The following is a 24,655-nucleotide window of genomic DNA, read 5'->3' on the forward strand; positions in this document are numbered from 1 at the left end:
TGTCATTTTAGTAAAAATTATACTATGAGAAACTAGAAATATATCAGTAGTTATCCATATTTTTCTTATTTCTTGACAATAACAAAATAAGAGGTCCCTTTGAGAATTAATTCAGTCTTGAGGATTGTTGCCTCTAGCCTAGATCTTATCTGTGTATTTTTGGTCTAGTTCATGTGCTTATCTCACCTTTGGTTTCTTTAATGTCACTTTCTCTATAAGCACATCTAGAATTAAAATAGCATATTTTATCAAAAAAGATTTTCCATCTTTCTTCTATTTGTTGCCCCTCTTCTAGTCTGATGAGTCTTTAAATGGTAGGATACTTTTGCTTAGCTGAGAATTTGGCAGTTTGCCTCAAACTCCAGGGAAAAGTCAATTGTTCTTACATGATATTTATTCATTTTCACTCTCTTCTTCCATCCACCCCTCCTAACAGTTTGAAAAGTATAGCTGGGGCTTTGGGAAATACACCTTTTTCCCTGAATGTTTACTTTCACCCCAAGTCTTTAAAAGGGGTTAAAACTTATTGGCCAATAAAACTCCAAGCTGTTTGTTGTACTCTGTCAATGCACAGGTGTGGATAGAGAGGGAAAATAAGCATTTATTCTTTCAAACAGAAGAAGCATATTTAACCAGAAAGGATTGGATGGGGGCTAGTGCTACCCAGAAGTGGAGCAAGGACAATACTTTTTCCTAAAACTTTTAGAACTATCTGGGACCAAATATAGCAAGCTATCTTTAGATCTATTTACTGTTCCTTTTTTTTTTTTTGGAATGAATCATACTGCTAGAAAGACCAAGGGCTATGAGAAAAGTTATTATTAATTTGAGAAACTTTGGACAATTATTCTGCTTCATGTGGGCTCATTAAGACAAAAGTAACCTCAGAAAGTAATGGAAAGCAAGAATTCCAGGCAGTCAAATAATTTAGCTAGAGGGCTTCTACTGCCTATAGCTATTCACTATATTAATGCTACCATAGCAACAAAGAAATTCTACTGGTACCTAAACTTACTTACACAAGCTCCCCTTTAATCCTCTCAGAGCTAGAAATGCTTTTCAGATTTGGTTCATTTTAAGCAAGGTTGTGAAATGACAAACAATTATATCATGCTTTGGATTTTTTTTCTTTTTAAAAATACTTTTTCTTCAAATTCAAGATTATTAGTCCAATGTTTCTACAAGTCTCTGGGGGAACTTTTCCCCCTATCATTTAGATGTTTATAATTTTGAATATTTTGAAGTTTAGTCACTGATTTTTTCCAAAATATTTTTATGGTTAATTTTGTTTTGCTATTGCTTCATTTTTCATTTCTGATATTTTAAATCCTTTAAAACATTTTTGTGTCATTTTTATGTTCTGTTTTAGTTTCTCATGCTACTAATCCCTCTGTCATTATTAATCTGCTATATTCATATTTTTATACAAAGGACCTGCTTCAGTGCTACAAATTATTACATTAAGTGGATATTGTTGAATAGTTATTTACCTGTTGTTGATATGAGAATGCAATTGCTTTTTAATATTATTTTGCCCTGAATTTGTGTATTTGTTTGACAGTTCATTTGCTAAATATTACTTACCCCTAGCACTGTTTTATTCTGTTACTTTTGGTATAACACTGTATAGCTAATATTTACTTTAGCTATATTAATTTGTTAAATACTATCATCATGAACCAATCTACTAAACAGATTGGATCTAATTTGTTTGACATGTATTATTATGTGAGGAATATGGAAAACTTGAACCCTCCCTCAACAGATAAGTAATCAAATGGAATTAACAATGTTCAAAATAAAACATGAAGACTAACCATATGTAACCATTTGAAAACATGCTCCTCATCACTCTTAATGAAAATGCAAATTCATAGAATTATGAATCTGAACACTATTAAAGATATCAAAATAACATTTGATAGTCCATACTTCTCACAAAGGGTACAGATAACTCCACACCTTCACTTTGGTAAGAACAAAATTCAACTCCTAATTAAAACAGTAACTGGAGTCATTCTTACTTAAATGATGTGGAACTGTCCCTAGATTCTTCCTATTTCAACAAATGAGATGATCCCTAAAAGGAATGGGTTGGCTTAAATTCTTGACAAGACATATTCTATTAGGAACCCTTTGTTCTGATCTATAAAAGTTACTGATAGATCTCAGGTTGTGTGCGTGTTATGTGTGTTGTGTGTGCATGTGTGTTGTGTGTGTGTCCTTATCTTTCACCTTTCCCCAATCATCTTTCTGTTAGTGAGACTACAAATATGCTAGGATGAGGAAATAGAAGGATTTTTTTCTCCCTCACCAAAAAACCACAGTGGAGAAGTACACTTATTAATGTGTCCTTGTATCCTTTTACCTTTCTTGTTCGCTTTCTGAGTACATATCAAAAAATGAAAATGGACTTTCTTCTGTCTCAAAATGCAGAATGGCATATATTTGGGGGATTTGTTTTGCTTTAGTATGTACATATTAGAAGCATTTTTGTTTTTCTTTTTTAATGATGGGGAGGTAGGAGAGAGAAAAAACTCTTTCGTTGACAATCTTTACATTTAAAAACAAATGAAAAAAAAATAAAGACTGTGAAGCATCTCAAACATGAATTGGAACTCTTGGCATGATTCCTAATGTAGCAAGTAACAATATCCTTAATGATCAAGTTGTTAAACTCAAGCTACAATTTATCCAAGATTTTTTAAGTCAGTTCATTTTTTAATTGTTATCATTATTAATATTTTTTGTGATTTTAAAAAACCTTTGATAAGATTTTACAGTAAGGTTTTCATTAAACTGAAAAGTCACATCAGTACAAAAATTTGAGAACTTATTATAGTAATTCATGAATGCCATTTGTTAATGGTGTTTAAAATCAACAGTATAATATAGTCAGTCAACAAGCACTTACTATATGCCAGGTCCTGAGATAAGTGCTGGGAATACAAAGGACAGTAATAATAATTCATACTCTCAGAGAGCTTACATGTTAATATGCAAAGGACTGTGCAAACAAGATCTATAGTGGGTGTATTAGCTATAATCTTGGAGGGAAGATACTAGCATTAACAGGGATGGGGAAAGTTTTTGTTGTTGTTGTTGTTTTTTCCAGAAGGTGTGATTTTAGCAGAGACTTGAAAGAAGTCAGGTAAATCAAGAGGTAAAAAAGGGGAGGTATACCTAGTAAAAAATACATAGTGGTAGGAGATGGAGTGCCTAGGAGGTGATAATCTGCCGTAATCAAACCACTCCTGGAGGATAGATGTAAATTTTGAAGGGGCAGCTGGATGGCTCAGTGGATTGAGAGCCAGGCCTAGAGATAAGAGGTCCTAGGTTCAAATATGACCTCAGATGTTTCCCGGCTGTGTGACCCTGGGCAAGTCACTTAACCCCCATTGCCTAGTCCTTGCCACCCTTCTGCCTTAGAATCAACACACAATAGTGATTCTAAGATGGAAGGTGAGGGTTTAAAAAAAGAAGTAAGTTTTGGGTGTCATGGTCTATACAAACTGAAGGGTATCTAGAATAGAGTGATTAGAATAGTGAAAGATCTTAAGATCATTCATGAAGAAAGCAGGGGCATATTTGCAGTCAATAAGAATTAAACAAGTTCTGAGTGCAGACCCTTTGCCTCTTGTATTCTTAAAGAAGAATGGGCTGTCCCTGGAGATAAAGGGATAACTTTGGGGGAGGTTATAGATGAAATAGATATATATTAAGAGGTCCTCTGATACCACGAGATGAAGTCTTGACTTGCTCAGAAATTGGATTTAAGTGAGGTGGAGTTGTATAAAGTCCTCAGCCTCACTTTCTCTTCCAGAGTCATCCAAGTCCAGGAGCAAGATAAAAGTCAGGATTACTGGCAATGGTCCAGGATGCAGTAAATAACCTTGGCATCTTCAAAATCTGACCAAGCTTTAAGCACTGCACAGTGTCTGCTTCAGCCACCTTTATGGCTATTAGAACAAATTATTCATATCTTCCCATTCCAACAGAAGAATCTTTACCTGCTTTAATAATGAGAACATCCCCCTAACTCACCAATGGGTTTGAGGCCTGACAGTTACCCTCAACCTCGTTCAGCCTGTCTGCCAAGAAGGTTTTACGGGGTGTGTCTGATGAGCATGTTATAGCTTCTTGAAGCTACAGGTGAGAGTTGGGTTAAAGGTAGGCAACAAAGGTGAATGAGAAGCCCTTGGCAACCTTCATACCAAAAGTACGAGTCCTCTCTGAACATTCCATATACCTCTCCAATCAACTCAATTTTTACCAAAGAACAGAATCCTTTCTTTCTATTAATTATCCTGTAAAATTATTCCATTTTCATTATAAATCAACACTTTTTAAAATGTGCTCTGTATCCAGAAGGAAGGCAAGATCATATGGTCTGAATGGAATAGGAGCAATGGACCTCATTACAAGTTCTGTCTATATTTATTACTAGCTGTGTGAGTGTGAGAAAGTCACTTAATCTCTCCAAACTGGAGATACTTAATCTGAAAATAAGAATAAGATATTACCTAAACAAGGTTGTTTAGAAAGAAAAGAAAGAAAGTAAAATGTTCTAAAAATATGCTTTTCAATTTTTTTTCAGTCAAGCAGCCACTGGACAGCCTAGGGCTGGGCTAATCAGGACTTCATGTTAACGGAATGAGGGATATTTATACACTATTGTTGCAGGCTTTGACGTTCGCATCAAACATTGAATGTGTACAATATATGCCTCTTAAAAAATTGGAGAGTCTATCTATCCTGCCCTAATGACTTAGAATCCTAAAATGCTAGATCTAGAAGAGACTTGGAAAATGATCATGATGTTGCCTAGTCTAATGAAGAAACTCAAAGACAGTTACTCATATGGCTTTAGTCTTGATGTAGAAAGGGCAAAAAGCAATGAAAAGAAAGCTAGAGTTTTTTCAAAGATGATTCAGACCCTGCCAACTACCTACTTTCTGGTTGCTCCATAGATGTTTTACCCAGTATATTAAACTTCAATGAAGGTCTCTTTATTTTGTAATTAACAGAGGATAAAGAGATGTTTTCTGAATTTAGTTTCTAAAAACCAACTGATTAGCTTAAGTGACAGACATGAGTATTGATTCACATTTACTTGGTTTTATGCCTTAAAAAGTGCTTTTCTTACAATGACAATATGAGGCTGATATTGTTTCCCATTTTATAGATGAGGAAACCAAGGATCAGAGAAGTGATTTACCTGAGAGCATACATAATTAATTAGTGGTAGACTCTGTACTCAAATCACATTCCATTGTACTTTGTAGTATATCATATATCACACTATTCTGAAATGCCTGAGAAATTGGCACAGCAGTTCTGAAATATGTTTCATTTTACTTAATAGAGCTCTTCAACTAAAGTCTTCTTGTGATATGTCTAGAATCCATGAGCCAATAGTCCAAACTCTAAATTTACACATCAGCCCTCTAATGTCATTCTAGCTTTTGTTGCACTAAATGGGGTTGCCTGTGGACATTTTTAAAAGGTTGTTCCAAAATAGCTTCAGTCTAGAGCTTTAGAAATGTGGATAAAAAGATTCCCAGATCCCATGCATGCACTCAAGGTAATGATGCAAAATATTAAGTACACAGCAATGTTTATTGAGATGGATAAAAGGGTCCTCAGATTCCACAGAAATAGTCAAAGTAACAACACAAGAATCAGATATGGGATATCCTTTACTCAAAAGAAAATTAAAAGCACATAAACAAATACAATTATCCTCCCTCTCTGAGAAGGCCACCTTTCCCTAAACGTTGCACAAGTCTTTACTTACAGCAACACTGATTTAGACTCCCCTTGGAAGAGAAGTGAATTTGAGGTTGCTCACAAGGTACTCTTCCATCCTCTCTCCCTCCACATACACACACGACTTTTCACTTCTGGGATCCGATACAGTATTCCTTTTTTGACTGAGGGAATTATTGACTCCCTTAGAAAGGAAATAAATTTGATTCTAGGTTAGACAGAGATGCAATTCTCTAATCAGACATATGCTGTTCAAATAATTGATAATATTAGCAAAGGAAAAAATGCAAATTGCATGCTTCTCCATTTCACTATTTAGAATTCCCAGCTTCTCTTCAGGTTTCAGAGGTCATATGTGCAATCCTTTTCCCTGTCCAGGGGCTGGGGCCACTCAAGAATATCTCTTCTATAGAAGACTAATTCCCTTTAAAGGTAACCCAAAGCTGGTGTGGTTCAACAACCTCTCCTCTTTCTAAAAAGCTGGATTCTGGGATTGTGCTACCCAGAAAATCCTCCCTCATCTAAGAGTTAGGATTAAAAACCTTAATAGTATCATGGAATGATACACTAAAAGCTAGAAATGACCTTAGAAACTGTTTAGTCTAACCCCCTCAATATAGTGGAAACTATGGCTCAGGATTATGATTATACTAAGTAAGAGATGTTAATGGAGTTTAGACAGTAAAATTTTTCCTCCACAATTTCTATGGTATCTAAAATTTGAGGGCTTTCTGCTAGGTGTGAAATCCTAATGCAATGATAAATGTATTAAAATAAGTATATTAACCACCACTTGCCCCTATTAACAAATTTTTACTTAACCAATTTCCAACAAAACAATTTGGAGAAAAACTTCATATCTCTTATTTAATTATTTGTTAAAATATTGCCTCCTGCCAGTAAAATGTTAGTTTCTTGAGTGCAGAAACTTACTTCTAGTTGTGACTTGGTATTACCATGAACGTTGTGTAGACTTGAGTATAGTCAGTGCTAAATAAATGTTGAATTAGGTTGAATTATTGGGGTTTAAACATGGTAAGTAGAGAATAAAAGACTCCTTGGAACTAGAAAGAATATGAACTGTGGATGAAGAACAATTATCTACCTTTCCCAAAATAAAATCATCCACAGGCAAGTTTGTCTAGTTCACTGACTCTTTGAGTAGTCTTATTTAAATGATTCAGCTAAAGCTGTTTCAGATTTTTGGTTCTGTCTTTGTTGGGAATGACATCCTTTCAAAAGGGTCAAAATTGGAGAAAGGGAGGGATTTTTAAAAAATATATTGATTAATTGAAATCTTGATCCACTCCCTCTACTACCACCAATCCTCCTGCAAGCTCCCAAGGACAAGAACCAGCCCCCTGTGCTTCCCTGAAGACCTGTGAACACTTCTATCCCCTATTCCAGGCCTGATTTATCTTTGGGTATTTCAGACAGAAAGTACCGGTCAAATCTCCTGCAAGTCACAGGTTCCTGAGAGTTTCTCAGTAGAGGACCCCAAAATTCTGAGGGATTCTGGGAGAGAGTAGATTAAAGACACTTTCAACATCCCAGGTTGGGGAGAGTTGGTTTGGGGAGTCACTTGGCTTTCCTCTTAAAAGCTCTGAATCTGACCCAGAGGGATGGCCCCTTTCCCGCCCCCCCCCCCCCGGAAGAAAAACAACCTCCCCCTGGGAACTAGAGCTGAGACGCTGAGACCGGTAGTCTTTTGGAAGCAGGGAGGGGCAAAGCAGAGAGCCGGACTTGAGAGGTGGAGGGACATCCGAGAGGGTGCTGGAGGACCTGGGGCCTTTCTCCCTCTCACTTTGTCTCTGTCCCTCCTCCAGTGGCTCACCCGGGTGCAGGGCGGGGCTCCGGGACAGCCCAACGGGAAGCTAGGAGGGGGGAAAGAGGCCGCCGCCCGCCCGGGACCAAGCTGGGTGGAAAGAGAAAGGGGAAGGAAAAGGGAAGGCTGGGGCCGCAACTCGGAGATCCGCAGCGGGAGCGGGAGCAGCGGCGGCAGCAGGGGCCGCAGCGCCCGGGGGCCACGGCAAACCCTTCTGGGAGAGCAGCAATGGGGCTGGAAACTGAAAAGGCGGACGCCCAGATTTACATGGACGAGGATTCCTACAGCCGCAACAGTGGTCCGGACTACCCGGAGCCCGAGAAATGCATGAAGTCCATCCAGGATCGTGATCCACGGGGCCTCAACACTCATCTGAAGGTGGCAGGCGGTGGGAGGACAGGCTTGGAGGCTGGGGAGAGGGAGAGGGAAGGGTGAGAGAATAAGAGGGAAAGAGGGGAAAAGAGAGCCGGCGCTTTGACTCATGGTGAAATAGCAAAAAGTCTCAACCACGTCCGGAGATGGACCAGAGACTGGGAGGAAAGAGACAAGTGGTCCCTTCTCTGGGCAGAAGATGGGGAGTCCGTGTCTCTCTTACCCCATTCTTCCATTTATAAAAAGAAAAAAGGAAGAACAAACATGGGATAACTCCTATAGCCAAACTCTGACTTCGATCATAAGATTGGAACTCTGTCAGGATCTTTGTATTCCCTTCCTCTACTACAGGTCTAGCTACTCTCAGTTCTCCCCACCCCCCATCGTCGTGTGCCATTGTGAGGGGGTTGCTAAGGGTTTGATGTGGGTATCTTTTGTTTCCACAGATGGGTTTTGAGGATGTGATTGGAGAGCCCGAGTCCACCCACAGTTTTGATAAAGTTTGGATCTGCAGCCATGCCCTCTTTGAGGTCAGCAAGTACCTGATCTACAAGGTCCTAACTGTGCTCCTGGCTATCCCATTGGCCTTTGTGGCAGGAATTCTCTTTGCAACTCTCAGCTGCCTGCACATCTGGTGAGAACATTTGTCACCTTGGTGCTGTTGTTTCCTGAAACCTTAGGATAGTCCCTTTCCCACCTGCTTCTCCAGCTGTATCACCATGGGCCCATTTAGAGTAAAGAGTGTAACATCTGTACTCTCAAAGTAGGAACTGATAGTTTAAAAGAGAGCAATATAGAGAATTCAAGACAGGATCTTGGAATATTTCAAGCGATGTGATTTGTAGTGCCATAGTGGAAAGGGGGTGTGACAGCACTCTTTGGGTGGGGGCTGGGAGTAGAGTGGGCAGAGGCTGTGCCTCCTGCCACATGCCTTTACTGGGCAAATTTACAGAGCCATGTTGTAACTTGTAGGCAGGGTTCTAGGCCTTACTCTTCTTTATCAACTTTTTTTTTCTCTCTCAATACCAAACCTCCACCAAAAAATAAAATTAGTTCTAGCCAGAATCTGAGTAACAGGAATTATATTCCTATGTCTGAAAATTCAATTAAATAATGCTTTCTGGGGTGCCTGGAGTAAGGAGAATAGATGGGCATACTAAAAAGAGAAACTTTGTTAGACAAGGAACCAATCCATTATGATAACAAATGAAGACTCAAACTCTAGGAAAAATGAATGTCTTCTCTCCTCACTCTCCCCCAATACTTTTTTCAACTATAATACAACATAGTGAGAAAAGAAGACTGGGTAAAAAAAAAAAAGAAGAAGAATATGGGCCCCTGGACATGAATAGAATGAGGAGATGCCCTTATTCACATTCAAATTATTTCTATGTCTCAAAATTAGGTTTTTTTAATCTCCTTAAAAGAAACTAATCAGCAAAAGGGGAAATGCTATTTTATCTAAAGGGTAATCAGTTCTAAATATCTACTTTGTTCTGAGGAAAAATAATTCAGAGAGAATCCATCTCTATATTTCAAATACTATCAGAATAGGGTCTATGTACAAAGAGTGCTTTTTTTTTTAACAACTGTGAGGTTAGGAGTAGGAGTGATTGATAAATCTAAAACTGGCAGCAAGAAAATATAACCTCAGCTGGAGATCTTCTATCTAAGGTGGTCTAGTCCCATGAACAAATTTAACTACTAACTATGATCTAATCACAGAACAATTGCTCCTTTACAATTTGCTTTTAAAATATAATTATTATATCACCATGCTTATTTTTCACTCTTTTAGCAAAACAAGTGATAAATATTAAACGAATTGGAACCCACCCTACTGCCTCTCTGGGTGATGATTTAAGCTGTTCAAAGCTAAGAAATGGAAATCTCAAACTGCAACTGAAGCGTGGCCTTTCAGGTTGAGGTTGAATGGATATTCATAATGCTGTTTGCCTCAATAGCAATAAAATTTCCAAACACCCTTATAAAATATAAACACCATGAAGAGAACATTTTGAGGTGTTTTCTGTGTTCTTTGTCAAGTTACATAGTAATTCTACCTGCTACAATGATTCAGTGTTCAGGGGCACAAAATATCACAGGCAGTTTTTAAAGTATTACTGCTAGACACAACATCAACCTATCTCTTTACTTCCCTTTCCTTCACAATTTGAATGCTACTAGTCTGTAAAGAACACTGATTCAATTGACTGGCTAGGGTTGTTTTGAAGGGAAATTTAACTGACTCTGTAGAAACCCTGTAGCCATAGAGATAGTCCAACATGAAGGACTAGATTCAGAAATGCACATGGAAATTCCAAATTATCAAGGAAAGACATATCTGATGGAAACTTTCTGGAAAGTCTGATATTTGGTCAGAAATTTATTTGCTTAGTTAAAAGAATAAGGAAAGATGGGAACATATTTGCCAAACAACACAGAATAAGAATTACAGGCCTGTAACTTAGGATACAATATCATGCTAATTCTTTAACTTCTGTGCTAGTTAATCCCTATTTAAATGAATAATAACACGATGACTACATAGTCTACTGTGAAATATTACCTTATGCAGAATTTTGCAAATATGAACTTTAATGTTTATATAACAATGAAGAAAAGCTTTGTGCAAAGATTTTGTGGTAGAGTTGAAATAAGTTCAATGGTAGAAAGTTGTAAATAAAAATATAAATAACCAAATGATGGTTTTCTACACCTGACTAGCCTGCAAAAAAGTTATTGTTCCACTTGTGGTCCTGCCACCCATGAGTCATCCTACCAGTTTTTACCCATGTAATATGTATTATTTAACTAGTCTGTTTTTCAAATTATGTGCATATGAGACATTAATATTTAATTGTACCATGCATCTGTCATCAGGCAGCTTTGATTGAAAGTAAAGGGAGTAATTTCAAAAAACTCTTTAAAGGTTAGTTCACACTCAGAAAAAATGGCTTCATTATTAATGACTTACATTACCATCACACAATGCCTATCTGTTCTCCAGTATCTGAAGCTAGACTAAAGGAAGACCTTGGGAAAGGAAACAAAGATAGATACATTTGCTAATTTGCCAAGAGTATGGTACCTACAAGCTGAGATAATAAACAATAATTAAACCTGAAGTCAAGTAGTTCTTTTTTAAAAAATAATTTATTTTTATATAGTTAAAAATTGTGCCTATGAGACCAAAGCCAAAAGTGTAATTTATCCCTATCTGAATCAATTAACTTTTCTTTCTGATGTGCCACAAAATAGACCCAGGCAATCCATCTTGAAGGTTCATTGGCTCTAATATGGCTAGATTATTGAAAATTCATTAGCACTTCTGGTCAACCCAAACATTTGCTTATTAATAGTCATATAGCAAGATCATGTTCATGTCTAGACAGGAACACATTATACATCCTAAGTCTAGTACTTGTTTGGCTAAAATAGTTTCTAGAATTCATGAGTCTGTACAATTTTTAGTGAGCCCTAGTTGATTTGGTCATTTGGAGGGAATCTTTTGGAAAGTTAAGTACTAAAATTAGTTGAAAATGTGTGAACCATTGAAACTATAAAATTCAAAATCAGAAAATATTGGCTTTCTCAAAATAAAGCAGTATGAACAAAAGCCCTCAGGTAGAGTATCCTCTATATTGATTAACTAGTAAGTTAGCATTTATTCTGTGACTTTAACTTCCATTTAGTTGGTGGAAAGATATATGCTGTGGGAAGTATTGAGTTCATATTTTCCTATTTAATTATAATGCTGATTGACTTGTCTTGTAGGCTACCAATTTGAAGTTGTGTTCTACATCATTTTTTACTATCAGTAGGAGATGGCATTTAAATTGAGGAACAGGCCTAATTTTTGTGAATGATGAAGATTGCATTTTTTCAATGCTAAATAAATACTCTTCACCATAACCAGGTCTGTGTTGGCATTTCCCATTCACATTTTAATACTTAAGTGATTTACCCAAGCCCACACAGTAAGTGAATGATGTATTGGGATCAGAAGTCAAGAGTTCCCAACATCTAGTCTTTTGTTCCTACTATTTAGTATTGACCTCACCCAGTAATTAATTGTCCCATGCAATTGCTTTAAGTGTTTGCTACTTTACCTAGATTACAAGGTGAATTTGAGTTGTATAGAGAGGCAAACTGAATGACTCATGTCAAAAGATAAAATAAATAAATTCTTTAGAAATTGTCAGTTTTTTTCATTTGTTTTATGCCATTTGAAACTAACTTGAAAATTTTTATGCCATTTGTTTTAACATGTTTTATGCCATTATGCCATTTTATGCCAATAAAACATTTAAAATGTTTTATGCCATTTGAAACTAATTTGAAAATAATCCAAGATCAATTTCACTATTCTGTATGGCAGCATAAACCTTGCATTTAGTATTAGTGCAGAGAATAGACACCACTATATAGCCTGTGGGTACTAGCAATTATGTATATGGCAACACAAGAAGTTGAAAAATACCTATATACTCATGGAGCATGACAACCAAGATGAAGGTTAATTAAGAGCTTATTTTAAAAGTGGTCCAAAGTTGGAAAAATAAGTAATTGTAATCATACTAGAAAAAACTTAATAGCATATAATAAGATTACTTAAAGTATAACCTAGTTTTTCTAGTACATAGTAATTCAATACCAGAATAATGCTTAACACTTATGTAATGCTTAAGACATTTTTAGGGATTGCTATTGTAAACTATTTGAAATGATTGCTTTATACAACTCTTCAAGGAAGGTCCATATAATAATAGTTCTTATTATTATAATTGTAATATATGCAAAATGGAGTAATATGTGAGATCAAGGTAGTACACTCAATTTAACATTTATTGAGCACTTAATAATTGTAAGGCACTCTGCTGGATTTTACTTGCTGTAAAGAGAGAGAGAAAGAAAGAGAACCTTATTTTTAAGATTTTTAAAATTTTGAGTTTCCATTTCTCCTTCTGTGGCTGATTTAGAAGGCATACAGTTGAATACACATTTGAAGGATCATGCAAAACACAATTCCATATTAGCTGCATGGGGGGGGAGCAAGAAAAATAAGTTAAAAATATATGCTTCAGCCTAAATTCAGAATTCATCAGTTCTTTCTCTGGAAATTGATAGTGTTTTTCACCATTAGTCCTTTGGAATTATTGTAGATTATTGTATTGATCTGAATATCTAAGTCTTTGATGTTGATCATTGTTGTAATATTGACATTATTATATACAGTTTTTCTAGTTGCTCATTTCACTTTGCATCAGTTCAAATGAAACTTCTCAGGTTTTTCTGTACCCATCCCTTTTATCATTTCTAATAAAACAAAAATATTCCATCACAATCCTATATCACAACTTAAGAGGAAGTTTTAGAAAATAAATATTTTCTTAAGTTCTACTGCTTTCACTGGTTATGTTTTATAGATATATAAGGTAAGTGTTGAGGAATTAAATTAGCAGCTGTCACAGATAATTTTGTTATATCAGACTTGCATATGATCATGTTTTCAGGGTAGTTGGAAGACAACATTTTTTGGGTACAGGAGCAATGAGATACATTATTAAGGGGTAACAATATTTTTTCCATTGTTTAATGTTGCCCAGTAGAAAGCCATTAATAAAAATACTTTAGAATCTAATATTTAAAATTTTAAATTTAACCTATTTAGTGAACATTTGTGTTGCCTTGGGTTGGGAAGCTAACCAAATTTGCCAATTAAAATATATATAGAGAGATGGCTAAAATTATGGGTGTAGCTACTTCGAAAGGCATATTCAATAAACCAGAGGGAAGTTTTCTTGCATAAGTACTCAAAAAGTTTAGCATTGAAGCATAAATATATCCAATATATTTGGATAAATGCATGCATTCATTGGTTTGAGTACTCTTGCCCTTCTCAACATAGATCAAATCTCTTCAAACTTTCCCCTCTTATGCCTTTCTTATAAGTCCTTCATAGATAATCCACCCAATGCATTGGAAGCCTTGTTCCTCAATGTTTAAAGTCTCAGGGGCACTGAGGCACTACCTGAGTTGTCTTTCTGCTGACCAGCCCACTTCCTTTTTAAATCACATATTTCTTCCATGATACCTCTAGTGATGCTTGTTAAATATATATTCGATAACTAGTAATACACTGTGGGTCTTCCAGCTATCTTTCAATTAATTCTTAAGTAATTAATACTTTTGATGTTTCTAAGATCATGGTATTCCATGATTCAGCATCATATTTCACCAGGAATATATTTGTGTTTTAAAAAGTGGGTTTTTGTGGCAGCAAACAGTTTAGGATTATTTAAAGAGCTCCACAATTTCCCAAATGTTCTACTTTACTACAAGTTCTTTATCCCAGACACAGCTCATTATCTATCTGTAGCTTCTGTCTGATATATAAATGCCTATACAGATGGAATAACTCAACAGGCCTTTCATCTAGCTGTATAATATAATCTAGGCAATATGCAGTTTTCCTCCATTTAGGTTTTTTAGTATAATTAGCAACTATATTACTTAAAAAGTAAAATTTTTGAAAGCTTTAAGTGTACTTTTTGACCAGTATACATTATTTGTATAGATATAGCTATAGAGATAAACATAGACATACTTAGATATAGACATAAATATAACTAGTAAAGGGACAAATTCAATTCTCTTTTTTAAACCGCCAGTGGAGATTTATATAAATTCTCATCTGTTCTGTTTTGTGAATATATAATAATCAATGGGCTTATTTGGTAACTTATTTCAGACTAATGTATCTTAAATTATTTGCTTGTATTCTAGGATTGTGGTGCCTTTCGTAAAGACCTGTTTAATGGTCTTGCCATCAGTACAGACGGTATGGCACAGCATTACAGATGGCTTCATTGCTCCATTGTATAAAAGCATGGGACTCATTTTCTCTTCAATAAGCCTGAGACTAGGTCCTGAGTGAACAATATGGACCATGTTGCTGGAAACCTAATATACTACAATACTTTTGGTTGCTGTAATGTAGAAGCACTACTGTTCATTTCCAAACTGTTCTATTTAAGATGATTTTTTAAAAGGGGAACAAATATATTTGAGACTTTAAAAATTGAAATGGATTTCTTCCTGGGCAATAGTTTCATGATTTATTAGCCATGTAGACCAGCATACCAGAGTTATAGAAATCATTGGAAACAACTAATTTTAATGGAATACAATATTTACCTACGGTCAGAAGTTTTATGGCAGTCATTATTTTGAACTATGAGTGGGATAGTTCAAATATCTAAGTATGTTTTTTGAAAAGTCATGGTAATTAGAGGCACATTAAACATTATAACAGAAACTGTAGAAGTACAAGTAGGCAGTGTTTTTTGGACTTCAATAGCACAAAAACGTGTAAATGTGAAAAGTAGATCCATGGAAAAGATGAGAAGCAATATGGTGGATTCATATGGAACCAAGCACCCAAGTTCAAAGTTTGGTTCTATTTGTGACTTTAGTAACTTTGGGCAAGACACTGATGCTCTGAGTATCAGTTTCCTCATCTAAAAATGAGAGTTGGACTAGATGGCCTCTAATTCCCCTTTAAGCTCTGTCATACAATCCCATAATTATCTCCCTTAAAATAAGGTGTTGCCTAATTTGGAAGACTATTCTTTCACCTGCTGCCCTATTTAAGAAGAGGTTCTATTTTATTGTATATTTTGTACTTAATGTAAATGTTGCTTTATCAGTTTTCCAAAAAGCACCTTGACTTATTTTTAATCTTGTAGAGCTCTTATGTTGTATGGAGTTATCCATATGTGAATCAAAGAAGAAGAAGAAATTTAGATAAGGGAGATTGCACTGAAATTATTATATAAAGCATATATTTTTCTTTAAGAATTTAATGTAAAAGGTTGGCATGAAATGCTTTCTTATTAGACACTGTAGAAAAAAGTACCTGAAATATGTCTTATAAGTAATGCTTAGAGTAAATATGGATTGCAATAAATCCTACCCAATAATTATCATGTCATGACTTAACTTTCAAAATAATCTGTATCTAAATGACACTTTAGGTTAGGGAAGAGCTTTCTTTCTTGTATTCAGCCACTAAACTTATATTTGACATTCCTATTCTCTCTTCATTTAAGTGATTTTGGTGCTGTTTGACGTACTTTTTGTTTTCCTGAAAATTTACCATAAAAAAGCAATTTCTACTGCACGTAACTATTGCTGACTTCTTTTTTGATCAGGGTGATATATATATACAGTGGTACATGGACTTGCCTGCAGAGTTAAGAGCTGCTGATCTCATATGCAGATGAGCCAGTTACTATAGCAAGTTGTTTGCCATACTAATACAAAACAGAACAAGGACCTGTTGGGTGGAAGAGTGAAAAGAAGCCTAGATACAGAGTCAGAAAGACCTGAGTTCAATGGTAGCCACATTAGCTGTGTGATTTGGGGCAAGTCACTCTGCCTCACTTTTCCTCTACTATAAAATGAGGATAATAATAGCACCTACCTTGTAAGGTTGTTGTGAGGATCAAATGAGCAAATATTTTTAAAGTGCTTAGCACAGTGCCTGGCACATAGTAGGTGCTACCTTAATGTTTTTTCCCTTCCCTTTTCTCACTTTGGAGCTAGATTGTTCAACTTTAATGCTAAAGTTTGAAGGGAAAATACTTTCATTCCAAAAATGACAGGCATATTGGGTGCAAATGTAACTGTGGTAATGTGACCAATTTTCTCATCAAATATAAAAGATAGTCTACATAAAGAGGTCAGTACAGTATACAGTCTCTTCTTTAGGGAAGTGGCCTCTACTCATTTTAAAGTTCTACAGGATGTCCCAAAATTTTAGTGCAATTTTAAGACTTAAAATTGCAATAATATTCTGGAACATCCTGTATTTTTATTTTTAAGGCAATGTTTTATGATAGCGAGCTGACCTCAAAGTTAGGAAGACCTAAGTTCAAGTTTGGTGTGTTAGAAATATTTGGATGTCTGATCTTAGGCAAGTCATTTAACCTCTATTTCTGGAGAAATTTCTAATTTCTATTTCTAAGACTTTGGAATTGCAGAACAGTGAACAGTTGATGATGTGTATTAGTTGTGAAGGTGTTTCCACATGAGAAAACTACTTATACTAATGGAATCACAGATTCACACAATTTTAAAAATATATATCTGATAGTGACAAAAATATTCAGTCTTTGGGGGTCATTTTGGCTTTTGCAGGCAATCAAAATAGTTTGGAGCCACATTTACTAAATAAGACTGATAAAGATGGCTAAAAAATGGTAATTATAAGAACATGCAACTGTGTCTATTGTATGGTTCTTACACTGACTTTTAAGGTAATTCTAGATAGTTTTGTAGTGGATAGAGCCTTGGTCTTGGAGTGAGGAAGAACTGAATTCAAATCATGGAAATGAATTCAAATTAAAATCTGAAATATGGTCTGGTTGACCCTGAGGAAGTCACTTAACCTATTTTAGACTCCATTTCTACATCTGTAAAATGCAGGGACTGGACTCAGTGATCCCTTCCAATTTTATATTTTGAATCTCTGATTCAGAAGAGATCTAAAAATATGTTGGGTAAATGGGTACATTACTGGTAGATGTGATTAATTCAAAGTCAATTCACACATATATTAACATCATATATATTTTAAAATTTTTCACTCAAAATTGTTTGGAAATACTGAATAATCTATTTGGAAAAAATAAAATATTTTATTCATCTTATTGAGATATTTAACTTATTGCTATAAACCATTATGCTTTTTCTATTCTTTCAAATACTTATCTGGTGAATTTCTTAATTTTTTTACTAATCACCACAGTAGGGATTTATAATAAAAGTACATTAGGGTACACTAACAGAACCTAATTATCAAATGAAATAGCACAATTCCTGTTTCTAACAGTGTTAATTACTTCCAAAGTATAGTTTTTATTGGAGTTTTTGTTAACTACTGTATTTTATGGAAATGGGGTGGATTTTTCTTTAATGTGAGTCAAGGCAACTATGCTGTCCATAATAAAGTTTAAAAAAATATAAACTGTGTTAAATGAATTTATTGGCTTTAGTAGTCAATCAACAAAATCTTTTTTGGTTGAAAATAATAAACAACTCATATGGATAAAAACATGTATGTGTATTTTCAACATTATAAACCAAATAACTATCACCACCTTGAAGAATTCATAAAGGCTTCAATAATTTTACCAAGTATAGCATGAAAAGATTTTTGAAGATGCCTTTATCACTGAGTTATTTTTGTCTCTGTAATCCCCAATTCCTAGCACAGTGCCTACTGCATAGTAAACATTTTAAAATTACTTGTTGGATTGAATTAAATTTAATTATTCATAAGCCCCAACTAGAGATGACCTCCATCCCCTTCTCACAGCCATTTAGCAGTAATATTACAGATATGAGTACAATTGATGGCTCAATAGATTGGAAGTTCTTGGTGAGTAACTAGTCTTGGCTTGTTTTTATCATTGGGTTGCCAGTGCCTAGCTTGATATCTTGAATATAACTGGGTGCCTGAACACTATAGGACTGAATGGGGAGGAGGGGAGTGTATATATGAGATAGAGCAGATGACTTTGGAAGCTTTACTTTTCAAATAGGAAAGGATTGGTATTTAATTCAATTTCCTAATACTTAGAATATTTTTGGTATGCATACATTTGCATTCACCATAAATTAGTGAAAGGTTATTGGTTTCTATGAATGCTCATTCAAAAATTCACATTTCAACTACCCTTGTGAAGAAAACATTCTCTACTTTTTCTGTGGCTGTTGATTTCTTGACAAGACTTAAGGGAGGAAAATGGTGAACCATGTGCTTGAGCTCCTTGCTTTTGGCATCAGAGAGAATGCAATCCAAAAGGCTTCCTTTCATGGCATAGCCTTATGAAGAGTATTCTTTGAAAGTGATGCCAGTAGTATGAAACAAGCTAAGCAAATCATCAATGTGGATAAATTACCTAAAAAAAAAAAAGCTTAATTATTGGCAGAGTTGTGAACTGATCCAACCATTCTGGAGGACAATTTGGAACTATGCTCAAAGGGCTATGGAATTGTGTACACCCTTTGAACCAGAATTACCACTACTAGGTCAGTATCCCAAAAAAGATTTTTTAAAGGGGAAAGACCTACTTATATAAAAACATCCATAGCAGCTGTTTTTGTAGTGGCAAAGAATTGGAAATTGAGGGGATAACCATCCATTGAGAGGTAACTGAACAAATTGTGGTATATGATGGTGATGGAATACTATTGTATTATAAGAAATGAAGAACAGGATGATTTCAGAAGGAGCTGGAAAGACCTACATAACCTGATGCAGAGTGAAATAAGCAGAACCAGGAGAACACTGTATACAGTAATAGCAATATTGTGGAATGATCAACTGTGATAGACTTAGCTACTTGCAGCAATGACCCAGGACAATTCTGAAGGACCTGTGACAAAGAGTGTTATCCACCTCAAGACAAAGAACAACTGGAGTCAGAATGCAGATCAAAGTATACAGTTTTTCCCTTAAGTTTATTTGGGGTTTTGCTTTTATATGATTATTCTCTTCCGACAATGAACAATATGGAAATATGCTTTGCATGATAATACATGTATCACCCAGGTCAAATTGCTTGCCAGCTCTGGGAAAGGGGTGGTGAAGGAGGGAGAGATATGATTTGGATCTTTTAACTTTGGAAAACTTATGTGGAAATTTGTTATCACCGGTAATTTGTAGAATAAAATACATTTATAATTAATTAATTAATTTTTAAAAGAAAGCTTATACCCATACAATTCATTTCAGCAAACACAACTCTAGGGAAAAAGGTCAATTCAGTCAAGCTGGTCAGTGGTGGCAGATAGATACAACCTTCAATTGACACTTGTGAGCCTATATATATATATGAAACTAAAAGGAATTTTATTTTGAGAATCTTATAATGATTAGAGATCTAATCATAAAATAATTAGAGATACCTTAAAATGTTGTAAAAATGGAACTGGGAAGCTAACTATACTTTATCTTCTATGTGTAGTAGATGAATTTTATTAATTGGATATTTCTAATATTTAGATATTCTAAATCGAAAAGAAATATATTTTCTTCTCCACTGCCTTCTTTCCAAAGATTCAGAAAGTTAAAATAAAGCAAAACAGCACTGGGCAAGTCACTTAACGTCTGGGTCTCAATTTCTTCATCTGTAAATTAGGAATTTGTATGTTGACCTCATGTCTTTTTCAGCACCAAATCTATAATGCTATGAAAGGAAAAAATGCTAATAGAATAAGCAACCTTAAACTTATCTTTAAAATCTATTTTTAAAGTTTCCAATGAGGAAAATCCTAGCAATTCTGATACTCATAAATACAGTGGGAAATGATTAGTTCTCAAACTCTTTTACTTTCCCATCTCCAATATGAACTGGCAGGTCTTTAGTTTATAACTCTTTAACAGTCCAGAAGGAAAATGTCAAGTTAACAAGAGCCTGGGGGCAGTTAGAAGTTAAGTGGGTAGAGATCCAGTCCTAAAGACACGAGATCTTAGGTTCAAATCTAGTTTCAAATACTTCCTGGCTGTGTGACCTGGGAAAATCACTTAATCCCTATTGCCTCCATCACACTACTCTTCTTTCAAATCAATACATACTACTAATTCTAAGACCAAAGACAAGAGTTTTAAAAAAAAAGATAACAAGAGTCTAGAGAATGTTTATCACATTAGTTTTTGCACATATTACTTTGTGAAAGAAAGGAAAAAAATAAGTAAATGTGTTTATAGAGAGAAGTCCACCATTTTTGGTAAAGTAGATTTCTCTTTCATGTGGAGACAGAACTATAGGCATAAAGCTGGAGAAGGGCAAGAGCCTCTCATTCATCTCCATATCTCCCCAACATGGAGCATGGTGCCTCATGGTAATAGAACCCTAATATTTCTTCATCGTATTGAACTAAATCAGATAATCTCTGAGGAATCTTTTTTTTTGGGGGGGGGGCGGAAGGTTTTCACTTCCTTAATCCCATCAACATATTGTTTTCATCTACACACCACTCTACCTCTTCCAAACTGGACTGGGGTTGGTCTTTCTGTAGATTGGACAGGGAAGGTTAAGGACTGGAACTATGATTTCACTGCCTTCAGGAACTCTGCCTACCAGTATAGCCTGGGGCTTTCTTTGCAGTTTATAGATTTAATTACCTTGGGCACAGAGAAATGAAGCCACTTGCTTTAGGTCACATAGCTGATATACATCAGAAGGGAAACCAGAACCCAGGATTCCCTATTTCTAAAGCTAACTCTTTACCCACTGCAGTTCATTGCCTTCTCTCCATAGATTAGACAATTGCCAATAGGATGCAATTTCAGCTGTCCCAAGAAAACCAGGATATGCACATTCTGTCCTCCATTCTCCAGATCTTCCCATATCATGAAATTCTACTGCAAAAATTTCATTCTTTTAAAAAAAAGTGAGGTTGAGTGAAGATAGAAAGAACTGATAACAGCTTGAATTTATATAGCAATTTATGCTTTACAAAGTACTTTATCTCACAATCCTAAGAATGTATAATTTTTTAAACCCTTACCTTCTGTCATGGGATCAATATTGTGTATGGGTTCTAAGGTAGAAGAGCAGTAAGGGCTAGACAATGGGGGTTAAGTGACTTGCCCAGGGTCACACAGCTAGGAAGAGTCTGAGGCCAGATTTGAAACCAGGAGACAACATGCTTTTTGACAATGCTTTCCCAAATATTATCTCAGTTGATCTTGCAAAGCATTCTTCAAGGTAAAGAGAGAGGGTGCAGTGATTTTCCTGAGTAAAGTTGCTACAGATAATCTTTACCTAGTTTAATTTCACAATTTCTCTTGTTGCTGTCCCTGCCAAAGGTAGAAATGTAAACACACTAGAGGGAGAAGAAATTGGAAGGAGCTGGAAGAAGGCTGACCTCTTTTCTTTACTCAAAAGAGCACATTGTTTAAGTGTTCTTGAGTGGAAAGTGAAGAATTAAGTATATTGTGTGTAGCAACCAAAGCTGTAGCTAAGGTGGGGCCAGAGGCCTTTGTCCCAGTATTGGAAATTTAGAGGGAGCTAAAGCACCATTTTGGGGTCATGGTCATGCTTTCTCCCCAACTTGATTCTACTCCTGTAGAACCAAATAAGTGTCAGTGTATTTATTTTTTTTAATTTATTATTATTTTTTAAACCCTTACCTGTCTTGGAGATTGGCTCCAAGGGAGAAGAGTGGTAAGGGCTAGGCAATAGGGGTCAAGTGACTTGCCCAGGGTCACACAGCTGGAAAGTGTCTGAGGCCAAATTTGAATCTAGAACCTCCCATCTCTAGGCTCGGCTCTCAGTCCACTGAGCTACCCAGCTGCCCCTTCAGTGTATTTATTTTAAGAATACCTCCTCCCCCATTCACCCAAATAGAAACTCAAGCTGACCTGTGCTGAGCTTCCTCTCCCCAGCAGCCACATACTGGATAACCCCACTCCTTCCCACTGGGGCAGGTGGTGGCATAATGGATAGAGTACTGGACCTGGAGTCAGGAGGACAGAAGTTTAAATCCAGCCTCAGATCTTTCTTAGCCCTGTGACCATACAAAAATCACTTCACCGCTGTTTGCCTTAATTTCTCAACTGTGAAATGAAGATAACAATAGTGCCTCCCTACCCAGAGTGTGAGGGGGATCAAATGAGACCCAGTTGCCTAACACTGCAAAAATTGTCATTTAAAGATATGGTAGCAAAAGAGAATCAAAATCAAACTACAGCTCGGTTTCACTGTGCATGTTACCAAAGTTATTTTCTGGGCTGTTGACTGTTGCAACAAGGCTTTGGTAAAGCAAGCAAGCTATGCAGCAGTCAGAGGACAATCAGAAGACTGCATTTAAGGGATTCTTTAAAAATAGACCAGGGACACCTATTCGTATTTTGCACCGCTCTTGAACGTGTGTTATATCACTTAGTTTGTAGTGTAGCTGTAGAAGTCATTTTGCCATTATTCTAAGAAAAGGTAGGGGTGGAGTATAATGAGAAAGAGGAAGAGACCCAGCTCAGAGTGGGAAAACAGCACGTAGCCAAGGGCAAATATTTCCCTCCAACAGAAACAAATCAGGAAGAAACAGGAGCAAGAGGTCTTCTTTGGGAATGTTCTTCTTTCATCTCATCTGAGTCATGTTTAATCATGTGCTAGCTGGTAAGCAAAAGGGGTGGAAAGGCAATAAGTTGTACTGGTTCTTAGGCTGGATTTTGAACTGGTTCTACCTAAGAGTTATGTTATATATTTAAAACTAAGAAATAAAATTAGCGATAACTAAGGGAAGTAAATAAACATTTATTAGTCACCTATGACCCAGCAATACTACTGGACCCATATTCCAAAGAGATTAATGATAGAGGAGGAGAACCGACTTGTACAAAAATATGGAGAGCAGCTCTTTTGGGGGTAGCAAAGAACTAGCCACTAAAGAGATGTCCATCAGTTGAGGAATGACTGGACAAATTGTGGCAGATGCTTAGAAGAATATATATTATTGTGCCATAAGAAATGACAAACAAGATTATGAAAAAACCTGGAAAGACACGTGAAGTGATGCAAAGTGAAGTGAGCAGGACTGGGAGAATGTACATAGTAACAAAAATAATATATGATAAGCAACTGAGAGTGACTTAACTATTATAATAAGCAAGGCAAGGTTGCAGGACAACTACAAGGGACTCATGCCAAAAAAGGTTATTTGCCATCATGGAAGGAATAAATGATAGCGTCTGAGTTCTTTACCTTATTTCCTTCATGAATTTTTCTCTAGTATAAACAATAGATGTCTTGTTTTACAACATAATTTAGCATGTGGAAATATGTGTTATATGATATATACAATCTACCTCAAATTACCTGCCTTCTTCGGGAGGGGCAAAGTGGGTTTGAGAAAGAGAGAACATGAATTGCAAAAAGGCATAAGGCAAATGATGGGTGGTCCAGAAGAGTACAGCCATATGAAAAATAAAGGAAGAGATAGATGCCTGGCTTGAAAACTCTTCTTAAATGGTCGCTCTCAGAGGAGCGCTGTATGTTCACCCTCTCCAATTAATGGGAGGAATCTCAGGTGGATGATATAAATGATACATGAATTCCAGTGATCTTAAAGGATGTTGGGGTTTCTAGGACATTCCAGAGGAGTGCAGCCAGGTGAGAAAGAAAGAACAAATGACAAATGATATTGAAATATGTAGGAGGAATTTACAGTGAGAATAAAAATATTATCATGATTCAGTTCTTCCTTTAGTGTGACTGCCCTTGCCTTTGGGATTGAATAAGGAACTCATATTTACCAAGTGTTAAATAAAAGTTCATCTAAAACACAGTGGTGTGATACTTAGCACTCTAAGGCTTCCTTCCTGTCACCCTAATGTTGTCACCAAATAATCAGAAGTAGGACGCTTGTAAATTCTTCATTGTTTCATGGAAATAAGCCCACAGTAATTCATTATTTTATAGTCAGCCTACTGGTGTTCAACTTCATGCTCATAGAACCAACCTCAGATTCCTTTCCCAAATGGTAGAATCAGAAAAACCTTTCAATCAACTGGGGTACCATTCAAGAACCGCACTCTACAGTGAATTGGGTCCCCAATATGCCATACCAAGAAGAGAACTTTATAAGTCTCTTGAATTGTTAACCAGAATATTA

The 24,655-nt window shown here is 35.9% G+C and overlaps 1 protein-coding gene across 1 annotated transcript; it reads left to right on the forward strand.

The window, feature by feature from the left end:
• The first annotated feature begins 7,331 nt into the window (after positions 1 to 7,331).
• CAV2 (caveolin 2) lies at positions 7,332 to 17,999 on the forward strand. Its single transcript, XM_001364339.4, has 3 exons — positions 7,332 to 7,972; positions 8,413 to 8,600; positions 14,756 to 17,999. The coding sequence occupies exons 1-3, from the start codon at positions 7,823 to 7,825 to the stop codon at positions 14,904 to 14,906; spliced, it is 489 nt and encodes a 162-aa protein (XP_001364376.1). The 5' UTR covers positions 7,332 to 7,822; the 3' UTR covers positions 14,907 to 17,999.
• Positions 18,000 to 24,655: the final 6,656 nt, after the last annotated feature.

The sequence above is a fragment of the Monodelphis domestica genome, chromosome 5 (genome assembly GCF_027887165.1).
Source record: "Monodelphis domestica isolate mMonDom1 chromosome 5, mMonDom1.pri, whole genome shotgun sequence".
Classification (NCBI taxonomy): domain Eukaryota; kingdom Metazoa; phylum Chordata; class Mammalia; order Didelphimorphia; family Didelphidae; genus Monodelphis; species Monodelphis domestica.

Excerpts from the sequence above, each read along its gene's own strand:
- CAV2 (XM_001364339.4), top strand. The coding sequence starts at position 7,823 with ATGGGGCTGGAAACTGAAAAGGCGGACGCCCAGATTTACATGGACGAG. Across the intron at positions 7,973-8,412 it reads GCCTCAACACTCATCTGAAG|ATGGGTTTTGAGGATGTGAT; the intron begins GTGGCAGGCGGT and ends TTGTTTCCACAG. Across the intron at positions 8,601-14,755 it reads CTCAGCTGCCTGCACATCTG|GATTGTGGTGCCTTTCGTAA; the intron begins GTGAGAACATTT and ends CTTGTATTCTAG.